At 31.3% G+C, this 12,810-nt stretch overlaps 1 protein-coding gene and 1 pseudogene across 1 annotated transcript; both read left to right on the forward strand.

The window, feature by feature from the left end:
* Positions 1-3,273, forward strand: part of LOC18046526 — a 7,228-nt pseudogene extending 3,955 nt beyond the window's left edge.
* Positions 3,274-8,157: 4,884 nt separating this feature from the next.
* On the forward strand, positions 8,158-10,173 carry LOC18046527 (ankyrin repeat-containing protein BDA1). The gene is made up of 3 exons (XM_006442393.2): positions 8,158-8,748; positions 9,282-9,472; positions 9,588-10,173. Exons 1-3 carry the CDS (start codon positions 8,158-8,160, stop codon positions 10,171-10,173), a joined length of 1,368 nt encoding a protein of 455 aa, XP_006442456.2.
* The last annotated feature ends 2,637 nt before the right edge of the window (positions 10,174-12,810 follow it).

Below are 12,810 nucleotides of genomic sequence, written 5' to 3' on the forward strand. Positions count from 1 at the left end.
TTTGTCGCTCTTGTTAATATATCCTTTGTGGATTTCATATGAGGTTTGAAATGTTATTTAGTGAAATTTAATTTCTTGTTGGCTCTATTCACCACAGCAAGGCTACAAATCTTGATGGGACATTCGCCCCCGCTTGGATAGGTTATGGAAATGCTTTTGCTGCTCAAGAAGAGGGTGACCAAGCAATGTTGGGTTATCGCACTGCTGCTTGTTTGTTTCCAGGGTAATTTTTAGCATTATTTATTCATTTCTGTACCTTTCTGATTTTCTTTTCCTTGGATCAGCATATTCATGCAATGAGGACAAGGACAAAGCCACTAACTTGCTTTTGAGCAAGTTTCAGAACACTTTTAGAATTTCATTTTTGGCTTCTTTTTTTTAACTTTTTTGGTCTCTGAAAGATATCTTAAGGGTAGGGTTTGGTTGATTTTGCTCATCTTGATTTCATGTAATCCATGAAATTTCTGTTGCTTCAGCTTAATCTGTTTCAAGTGCGCTACCACTATAAAAATTGGGTTTCATGGGTTATCAACCAAGATTTTTTTTTTCTCCTTTGATTTAATATTAATAAACTGTTTTACCAATATAAACTTTTGATGAATGCTTCGCATTTGATTTCCATATTTCTTCCTGAGAAATGTTGTAAGTTGATTAAACATAGTCTTAAATCGACCCAAGGCATTGTTGTAATGTCTTTCTATTTTGATAATAAGCCACACTGTCATAGTAGTTTTATGGTCGTAAAGATCAATGAATTTCATTGTTTATTGTTTAGTGATGGTATGCATTGTGTTGTGGGAGTACTCTTATCACTATGAATTGTCTTTTTACAGGTTGAATCTTGATGTTCTCTTATTCCAGGTGCCATTTACCAACTTTGTAAATTGGAATGGAGTACATGCGAACTCACAGCTTTAAGCATGCCGAACAGGTGTATTACCTTCTTCTAAATATAGACTGCCTTTCATTTTTCTCTTTAGATTTCAGTGAGAACTCTTAAGAGGTTGTTTGTTTGCAATATGAAGTCTGATTGTTGGATATTCAGATGTTGGTCTATACGATTTGCTAGTTGATGTTGTCTTGGGGGTTTCATTTTCCTCTTTGGATTTAATGTGAATACGACTTCTTTCCTCTTTGTTTAATTGCGACAACTTCTAACAGATGCTAATCACAATCTTTATTCATGATTCTGAGACCTGTGTAATTAGAATTTTGGTCATATCGTCCATTTTCCTTTGTTGTCAAAATAATGTCTTCTTTATCCAAATCTCTTAGTCATAATTCTTTGAATATATTGTTGAATTTCTGATTAGCTGTCCTTTCTCCAGTTTTTCATGCAGGCAAAGAACATATGCCCATCAGATCCACTTGTATATAATGAACTTGGTGTTGTTGCTTACCACATGAAGGATGTTTGGTTCACTTGAGTTGCTGTTTTCTGTTGATCCGTTTACTTTATTAGTGTTTCATTTTTAATAATATTATTACTTAAGGATATGAAATTCTAGTTGATTTAAACTTAGGTCTTGTTTGGTGTTGAGGTGTTGTAGATTTTAAGCTACAGGTGTTGTGGAAAAAAGCTACAACTATTAAATAAAAGTTAATAGCTTGTAGTAAATATAATTTTTAAATAATAATTTTGACAAAATTAGTAAAGATATAATAAAGTTTTCATCATACAAGCGTAAAATCAAATCAAGTTAACTTTCAAGCTACAACAACTGGTGTTTACCAAATACTTTAGTACTTTAGTTTTTAAGCTATAGTTGTTCAACTCAATACCAAATGGTGCCTTTCAGGAATTGTGCTCTTTTTATTGTTATATGTTATGGCTTTTGTATGAGTTCCCAATCACCAGTTTGACCAGCAATTATTTGAAATGTGTGGTGGTTTGAAAAGACCTTGGCGCACATTCCGTCCTCTTTAAGTGAAATGTGGGAACCAACTGTGGTGAATCTTGCACATGCTTACAGAAAATTAAAGTATGTTTAAATTTATTGGAATAGGCTGTCTCACTTGCTTTTTCTTGTTCTATTGCCTACTCAGGATATTTATCCTTTATTTTATTGTGTTTTTGTTGAATTTTACATGAAATATCATTCAGATATCTAGATTTGTTTTTTTTTTTTGGCTAAATTTTCAAATAGAGGATCATCTTTATCTTGATAAATGCATTTTATTTTAGGGATTCCAGCATAGGGTAAGATTTTTCAGTTTGCATCGTCTGAGATTGTGAGCAGCATGAAGATATAAGAAAGAAGTATAACCTTCCTTATACCGTCATGGCTGCTTATGGTCAGCTTTGCCCAGTAAGCTCGAGAGACTACTAGGAGCCGTAGAAGTTGTCTGTAGCACTTCCTAAAAGGACTTGATGCAAATAGTTTAAATAAGGATATGCCGGATTATGGATTGGTCTACTCTCTACTGGCTACTTCATATGCTACCCTTTTATATGTTTTTATCTTTATGGAATAGTACTTTTTTTTCATGTTTTTGCTTTTTTCCTTCTTAGTAGGCAGTGGGTTTAGGTTTATTTCTAGTATTGCTAATCTATAAACATACATTTGACTTATTGTTTATTGAACCTGATTCTAGAATCTATCATGTTTCAGGATATATCACGAGGCAATATCCTGTTACGAGCGAGCGCTGATGTTGTCGAATAGAAGTTTGAGCACCTATGCAGGTTGTGCTTACACTTACCATTTGCAGGTATGGTGGATTTATTATTAATTCATTTTCAATGAAAACTTGTGTGCCTATGAATATTCTGCTGATGTGAGGAGTAGTTAGCAAATTGATCTAAGTGGTATTTGTTAGCAAATACTAGTTTATTGGATGCATCTAATATTTGCAGCTTAGGGTTTAAAAAACCATTGTCAGATCTTCACCGTTGCGTTCAAAAAACTGCTAGAGTCTATGGTGGCGAATTTGTTTCTTTTGGGTCTCTTGTGCAGGATAACTTCTCTGCTGCCATTACATATTATCACAAGGTAAACTAAAAAGTACTCTTGCTGTTTCCTTTATGTGCAATAAGCGTACTGTCTATCGTAGTCATCCACTGTTGAAGAGACAACTCTAATCTCGCTACATTATATGGATCATTGATTTGCTTTTTCATTCTAATCTGCAAATCAGGCATTGTGGCCGAAGCCAGATGATCAGTTTTGTACCGAAATGTTAAGTTTGGCTCTTGTTGATGAAGATCGCCATGGCATTGACCCCAAAATCGAATTTGAGTGTAATTTGTTATTCATACCTATAACAGTTTAATTATTTTGGTATTGGTGAAGGGCTTTTATTGTATAAGCTCAGGGTGAAGGGCTTTTATTGTATAAGCGCAGGGGTGTCATCTTCATCTATATTCTACCTTTTACATTATTAATTTATTTCCTCATTTGTTGAAATCTACTTGGCTTAGAAGTGATTTAAATTGCTTTCTTTCATGGAACCATTTTCTTCACAGTTTTTATTATTTACCACCAAACAGTTAAGTCCATTAAGAAATTAATGATGTCACATGGATATTTCAAGAATTTTAGTTTATTAAGCTGGAAGTATTATAATATTTACAATTTTATCAATTGATCAATTTGGATAAATAAAACAACCAATTGATAAAAGTATTATCTCTTTGTGTATGATTAACTTTATTTTTTTATTGATTTGGAAGATTAAACCTATTTTCACAATTTAGGGGTAAACCAGACTTTTAGTATAAATTCTATTAAAATTTTGTTATTTTAGCAAGTAAAATGTAATAGTTGGAATATTAAACTGTAAAAATATAATTATTAAAAAAATTTACTAATAAAGTGATATATTAGACGAAGTTAGGCGATAAAGAGATAACATCCCTCTTAGGAATTAATTATATTAGTTTACAACCTTGTAATCCTTTGTTAAGCAGCAAAGTAAAATATCTTTTATTGAGTATTTTTGTTTCCTATTTAACACATGCAATCTTTTATTAAATGAAAAAAGATTTTTTTTTTAAAATAAATAAATAAAAGAGGAGCAAGGCCGAAATCAAAAGAGTTAAATTTCGTCGAGCCTCGTGTACTCAGTTTAGAATTCTAAATTCACAAGTCTAATTAGGTTTATATTATTATTATGATATTAGTTAGAAAGGCAGCTAGTAAGCAAGTCGAATAAGACAGCTATTATTATTATTATTAAGTTTTTTTGGCCTCCTGCCTTTCCTCTTATGTGAACTTTGTTGAACGACTAAAGAAAGCATCGGCTAAGCTTCTGAGTCTCATCCAAAAATTATTGGTTTATACCAAGATTCCTAATTGCTACCATTTGAATTGTTTTTCAACTTCTAGTTCTCATAATTTTGAGAACAATGAAACATGAAAATAATTGCTTTCTTTGGTGATTGATTGATGTGATTCTATTTCATTGGATCATTTTATTGAATCTATTTTTTCATTGCTACAACCAAAAATGCTAGTGGGATCTCTTTCTAGTTTCTAGAAGTACTCTAATCGCCCTGTTCCTTCTTGAACATTAATTGTAGGCTTTTCTGCTACACAACCTTTAATCTTTTTGAAGTTAGAATCAAAAGGGGTTTATCAAATCTCGATCCTCCCCAATTTAGGATTTCATAAACAAAAAATAACTTTGAGAATAGGGATCTCTTTTAAAAAAAAATAAATTAATTAAGAATAAGAGTGAACTACTATGAAATTAGTGAGTTCTAATTAGTTTAATTAATAAATCTTTATACTAAACTAAGAGATTTAGATTTTAATCATGTTCACGTGCATAAGTAGTTACCAATATTACTATGTTTAAGAAAAGTGGTACAATAGTTTGTTTCATGTACATTATTTTATTATTTATAATTAATTATCACATTTCTTTTTTTTTTTTATTATTATTGGTTAAATGAATCACGAGATCAATGGTACGGATTTATGATTGGGATATAAGGAAGAAATCAATATGAACTAGCTAAGAAAATGGAGGATTAAAATGAGAATGGAACATGAATCTCTTAAAACATGGGCATTTGGTATCTTGAATTTTTCTAGTTTATTATTATTATTTTTGTCGTCGTCGTCGTCTTTGAGGGTGTTTAGGTCAATTTATAGTGTAGATGCCGATAAGTACAGAATAGATGAGTCAACATATGTTGATAGGGAGGTGAATTCTTTTTCTTTTTTTTTTATCATTTTTTAATGATTTTTTTTGTCATTTATTCTTTTAGCAACTTTAATTTTTTTTTAAGACTTTTTGTTCTCAGTGGAAACACGAGATGCACGTGAGGTGGTTGTTAATTTAGGAGTTGAGTTGAGTTTTTTTACTGAACATTAAATTAATATTTATTAAATAAAAGAATAAAAAGATAAAAATGTAAAATAAATTCTATTAATATATTGTTCGTAAAAATTAAGTTCAATATTGAATTCTCTAATTCGTTGTTTAACCTATAATTTTGAAAAAAAATAAAAAATGGAAAAAATAAAAAGAAAACATAATAAACTATTAAACCATATGACGTTATAATATGAATACGTTATCTTGTCACTTTCTTTTTAAGTTATATGATTTTATAAGTAAATTTAGAGTCCAGTTAAATTACAGGGTGAGTAATTTACAACCCAACCACTTTGTACAAATATGAATATTTATAAGAGGGGTCTGGGCTGCAAGTTACTACTAATGCTTTAACTTAGCGAAAAACCTTAAGTCTATCTTTTTTGGGATTATTTTCTGGGAGATTGCCACTTTCTCCTTTACAGTAATTAATATATACCATTTATCCCTTTGTTATTTTGAAAATGATAAAAATCTCATTGACAGTATAAGTTACAATATTATCTTTATTTGTAACTACTCTTTTATTTATATTTATTATAAATTAAATAAATTACATGAATATAAACTAAATAAAAAAATTAAGTATTAAAAATAAGAAATATATGTTTTGATATGAGCAAAAAAATTAATAATAAAATTTTTTTCTTGTAATTATTTATTTTGCAAACATTTTCTTATAATAAACATTTTGTAATATTTTAAAAGTAAATGTAAAAAGTATAGGCAAAATATTTTATTATTTATCTTATAATAAATTTTTATTTGTCATTCAAGTTTTCTTATAATAATTTTTTTATCATTTTATAATAACTTTCTTATATATTTATTATAAGAAAATTTTTACAAAATAAATAAGTACAAGAAAAAAATTCATTATTAATTTTTTATATTAAAATATATATTTCTTATTTTTAATGCTAATTTTTTATTTAATTTATATTTATGTGATTTATTTAATTTATAATAAATATAAATAAAAAAATAATTAAAAATAAAAATAATATTATAAATTTATACTATCAGAGGAATTTTTATCCATTATAAAAATAATAAGAAAAAATAATAAATGTTCATTACTGTTGGGAGAAATTCACAATCTCCTTATTTTCTCCATTTGGATAACATCACTCGAACTTTAGTTGACCACGTGTCAACATTTCAATGGTTTCATATCAAATTATTAGCTGTGAATTATTGAGTGAGAAAACATACCGGACCCCCAACTTTTGCTTTTACGTGAACATGAATCAGATCCTCTTTTTTTTTTTTTTTTTTTTTTTTCTTTTTGATATAGTGAATCAGATTCTTGAAAAGCTGTGAAGTGGGGAGCGATCGTTTAAGTTATTTAAATTTAAAGCCGGCAATAATTGAAGCCTTAGGATTGTTATTGATTATTACCTCCACCAAAGCTTTCTGAAAAAACAGATTAAGAAAATTTTTTTTTTTTTTGTTTTCCTCGAAACGACATAAGACGATCGCTCTTAATTTTAAATAACTCCAGTTGACTTACCGTTGAACTGGAAGGACATAAGGAGAATGACCTTCTCATTTTCCATCTGTCATAAAAATTTATTTAAAAAATAAGTGCATAAACTAAGCCGGGCTTAACGTTTTATTTTTAACCAATATATATATATATATATATATATATATATATATATATATATATATTATAGAAAATGATATTTACATCCCAAGATTTAGGAAAATAGTCACAAAAACTCTTGAGTTTTTAATAAAGGACACCAAAACTCTTTTTGACCATAATGCCTTTTGACTCTATAAATCTAAAAAGAAAAATAACTCTAAAATTTTATAATGAATAGAAATATGACATTAAAATAAATGTAATAAGATATACATTTCAAAATAATTTTAATATCTAAAAATATTTTAATATTTTTAATCTATTAGACCTCTTTTATTATATTAAAGCAATTTTTAATAATAAATAGAAACAAAATATTAAAATAAAAATTATTTTGACTATTATGTAAAAGTTAATTTTAATATTATTAATAGAGAGATTTTTTAAATTGTAAAATCTATTTAACCCAAAGATTATTTAAAATCTTTTTAATATTACAATTATATTATTAAAATAAATATAATAATCTAAAATTTTAATATTATTTTAAATGTTAAAAATAATTTAATATTATTAGTCTACCAAATAGATTTATATTATTTATATAAAATTTGTGTTAGTTAAAAATTTTTAAAATCAATTTTTTAATTAATATAATCAAAAGTAATTGTGGGCAAAAAAAAGTTTTTGTATCTTTTTTTTAAGACTTAAAGAGTTTTTTGTAACTATTTTCCCAAATCTTGGAATGTAGTTATTCTTTTTCTTTTTTTATCCCATCTCAGTTTTTTTACAAGTATTCAAATATTAGTACGTGAAATATATTTTAAAATATCCATCAATTTATTATTTCTTAAAGTACCTTTTATTAATAAATAGCATAATACACACGAAGCACCATTGATATTGATGTTCATACATCTGAATCAATTTTCGAGTCTACGTCATGATTTCTACGTCACGAATTCTCTTATTTAAGGCAAACCTCATAGAGGCAATCACAAAACATGAAGAAAATTGATTTTGTTCCTAGTCCTCACTTTCTAAAAAGAATTTTTGTTGAAGCTATATATATATATATATATTGAATCTTTTGAAAAAAATTGCTTCCTGAGCATATGATTTCTTGCTGGGTTTCTTCAATTGCTCTTCTTGTTCAGTTGTTAAAACTTTCCAGTTTCCTCTCTGTAGTACAAAGAATATTTGATCATTGAAGTGCCACCTTCGTAGTGTTAATTTCGGTGATGGAGTCCGCTGCTCAAGTGAGGGATATCGATGCTTTGTATGAGCTAATTCGACATGATCAATATTTTTTGGACAACTTTGACGAGAAACCTTTTGTCGATACTCCTTTGCATGCTGCTGCAAGGGATGGAAATGTTGAATGGTCCATGGAGATTATCAGACTAAAGCCATCATTTGCCAGGAAGCTAAACCAAGATGGCTTCTCTCCGGTGCATTTAGCTTTGCAAAATGATCAAACTCAGTTAGTGCTTCAGCTGATAGATATTGATCCGGACCTTGTTCGTGTCCAAGGAAGAGAAGGCATCACTCCTTTGCATTTCGTGTCTGAAAAAGGAGACATCCATCTGTTGAGGGAATTTTTGTCTGCTTGTCCGAAATCTCTTGAAGATGTGACCAATAAAGGCGAGACTGCTCTTCATATTGCTTTGAAAAACAATAACGTCGAAGCTTTTGATCAAGCCTTAACAACAGTACAACCACCGTGGTTTGACCTTGAAGAAGCTCAACAATACAATCCAGGAATCCTCAACTTGAAGGATAGGGATGGCAACACTTTGTTACACATAGCAACATCCAAAAGTCAAGTCCAGGCAAGCTCGAATTCACACACACACATATATAGAAATTTTCCAATGAGGTGCAGGCACCCTCATTTTTTCCTTTTTAATATAGACATGCTGTCTTTTCTTTTTTAATATAGACATGCCGTTAAATCACGTGCTTTAATATAGATAATTCTTAATTCATTATAAAGCCATATATTTTAATAGCATACCTGTATATAGTTTAATAACGTATCCGCATGAGAAAAAAATGAAAGTGTTTGCATGAAAAAAAGGACTATATAAATATATATATATATATATATATAGTATCTAATGAACTTATCTTTATTTCAACAAAGTAAGGATGCCATTAATAAATATAAAAAGAAAATCTTGAATAAATTAAAATATGTGTTCTTTTGTATTTTATTTACATCTTTACTTCATTAAAGTTTCTCTCATATACGGTCACAAATAAAATTCACAAATAAAATTCAGTTGAATGATGATTAGACAGATTATTGCTATTTCCACTTCCTGATGATGTCTAAATTGATGAATTTGCTCATCCAAAGCAGATTGTAAGGCGTTTATGGAATTGCAAAGTTGATACAAATGCCCAGAATTCGGAAGGTTTGACACCTTTAGATATTTCATTACTTGATCAAACTAAATCAGAAAACCAAGAGATTGCGGCAAAGCTGCGGGAAGCTGGAGCACTAGAGGCAACTTCACTTCCTACTACCGACAAGGATAGACATTTATCGAGGTAACAGGAACACTGCTCTTTTACTAAATTACAGTCCATTTATCGATTATCTTTTTAAAAACAATATGGCATTTTCATACTATGTACATCTCAAAAATTGTTTAATGTCCTTCAGAAGTAAGGATCAGAGGCTGAACGAGGCTGCTAAAACAGGAAATGTTGATGCCTTGTATGAATTAATATGTGAGGACGCATATCTTTTAGATCAGATAGACGAAGTACCATTCGTGGATACTCCTTTACATATAGCAGCATCAATGGGGCATGTCAACTTTGCCCTGGAGATAATGAGGTTAAAGCCATCATTTGCAAGAAAGCAAAACCAATATGGATTTAGTCCCCTGCATCTTGCTTTGCAGAAGAAAGATACCCAAATGGTGCGTCGGCTCATAGATGTGGACAGAAATCTTGTTCGTGTCCAAGGAAGGGAGGGTGTAACGCCTCTACACTATGTTGCTGAGAAAGGAAATGTCGATATTCTATGCCAACTTCTAGAGGCTTGCCCTGAGTCCATCACAGAGGTGACAATCCGTAAAGAGACTGCTTTGCATGTTGCTGCAAAAAATGACCAGTTGGAGGCCGTTGAGTGCATGCTAGGATGGCTTCGATATGTCGATATGGAGGATATCCTTAACTGGACGGACGATGAAGGCAACACTTTATTGCATATCACAATCTCCAAAAGTCAAATAAAGGCATGAAATTTTTTTAAATTTTACTTCAGTTAGTCCCTATATTTTCATGATTATTAATTGCATGCATATATAAATATATCCTTGCAGTTGGTGAGGCTACTAGTTAAAAGAGCACGTGATCAAATAAATGCTCGGAACTTAGGCGATAAGACACCCATGGACATGGTAGAAGAACATTTGCGAGGGAAACCTGAATTTAAAGAAGTAACACGCATGGTGCGCAAAGCTGGCGGCCGACAAGAGTCCTCCCCTCCTCCTCGTAGGGACGTTGCAGGTTACTTAAAACAAGGTTTGACATGTCGTCGAAAGGTGCTTTTGTTCTTTTACCGCTCATCACAGCGCATTACGGATGAAAATCGAAGCGCACTACTTGTGGTTGCTATACTAATCGCGACAGCCACATTCCAAGCAGCGCTTACCCCGTCTGACGATCTTGAGGGAAATAAGTCAACTGGAACCCCCAACTCTATTGCCACTAATGGATCACACTCATCATCGACATCGGCATCGACGTGGGCATCAGTATGGGCATCAGTAAACCAATCAGGAACAGCAAATGCAACGGCCTTTGGTGTGAGCAATGGAACCAGCAGCAGCATCCCAACAAGTGACAAGATTCTATTCGCTCCGGGGCAATTATATCCTGAAGCCATTAGTGATACGATCTCCACACTTTTCGCATTTTCAAATATTACAGCATTTTTTATATCTATGCTGGTGATTAATTATCACCTCCCGTATGGCTCCGCAGCTACTCTGGTATATCCTCTAGTTATTTGCTTTTGCCTGTTAGTGGTTGGCAGAACCCCGGTGTCGCTACTTGCCTCACTTTCAATGCTTATCGTCTTTCGGATTTGTTTATTTGTACAACTGGACTTCTCCAAGATTCGATTTAGACGAAGCTTCTGGATTACACAAGTTTTGGGCTCCGTTTTCAAACATTATAGAAGCTTCCTCAATAAGATAATGAAAGATGCTGAAAAATAGCTATAATGCCAATATGCTGCCATGGATAAAACACATGTCCGTTGGTCTGTTGATGTTCTCTGCTGGCTTGGCTTTATCTACTTAGTGTGACACTTCCTCTCAAGTAATATTGCTGGTTTTATTTTGCGTAAGAAGGTGTGCTTTTGTGTACTGTATTTTCTGAATTATGTTCGTTTGCTTTTGCTTCATTTTGTAAGGTCTTCGCATGTTTCAATGTAATATTAATTACTCTTGTTGTATCTGATAGTTGTACTGTTCACCTTCGTGACTGTGAATATAATGATGTTAATTTAATTAAAACTATATGCTTGTTTGTTTGATAAGAAAATGAAGGAAAATTTATTGACTTAGAGAGGAAAAACAGAGATTGAAACTATATGCATCTGGAACTTTCCAAGTGTAACAGAATCATATACACACTCTCTGATATTCACCATAACAATTTGGTGGGAAATAAAAAACTTTTAACAACTTGCATTACAATCTTCCAGTAGGTTCCAGCAGCTTGTCCAGCTTGGCATCTGACATCAATTAGTTGACTCAACTTATTCTTAACAAATTTTTATGAACATATGAAATATCAATATCATTGGGCTTTTGATGCTCCCACCCACAGGCTACTTAAAATTGTACCTATAAAAGTCTGTTAGAAGAAAAGCTGATTCAAAATACTTACGGCAATATATGAAGAAAAACAATCAACAAACAGCAAACACACAAACATAGCAATAAAAGAAGACAAGGCAATGTTTGATGAGATTAAAAAGCTGACACATGTAGCATATATATTTACGTTTTCTTGGAGAGAGGAAACCGCTGTTGGATCTTCATTGATGAACCCTTCAACAGGCCTCCAAAAGGCTCTGCTGGGTCATAATAAATCGCAACATCCCCTGGCCTAATTGATTCATCAACCTATGTATCAGGTTTTTCATTCATCAGCAAAGAGTTTCAGCAATTGATCTAAAAAATAAAGACTGCTTTTGACACTCTATATATATGTGTGTGTGTGTGTGTGTCTTTTCCAGACATTAGCAGATCTAAAATACTGTAGTAGAACATACATACATATGTATATGTATATATATCCAGCGGCTCATGGAGCCCTTTTTCTTTTTTTCTTTTTATTTTGCAGGCTGCACGTGGTGGGAGCGCCCTTTATCCTCCTCTTTTTTTTTTTAATTTTGCAGGCTGCGCGTGGTGGACCTTTGATGTCCCGCATCGGATTACTATCCTCTCTCTCTCTCTCTCTATATAATTGTCCAGTTATTTCTAAATTTTAAGCAATTTAGATTTAGTGATGATTTAAATGTCAAAATTTAAAATTTTTATTTTTCTTTTTGAAATTTCGATATCCAAGAGATTGCAGTAATAATAACCCAATTAAACTTCCACCAGTGAAACCACTTCTCCATGAGATCTTATTGTAAATGCACAAAAAGTTGAGGGTACCATGCATATACAGGAGCGCCGTAGCTGAACCCTCAAATTATTTAATTGAGGACAAATTGTAAAAAGATAACCTTATTATCGAAGTCATGGAGTTCTAATATGAAAATGGCTATAGCTTTCTATTGGAACAGAAGCCTGTTAAAATATAATATTTCTCTCTAAAATCATCTAACAAATTAATAATGAAGATTTCTTTATAATGTT

The sequence above is a fragment of the Citrus clementina genome, unplaced genomic scaffold (genome assembly GCF_000493195.1).
Source record: "Citrus clementina cultivar Clemenules unplaced genomic scaffold, Citrus_clementina_v1.0 scaffold_3, whole genome shotgun sequence".
NCBI lineage: Eukaryota > Viridiplantae > Streptophyta > Magnoliopsida > Sapindales > Rutaceae > Citrus > Citrus x clementina.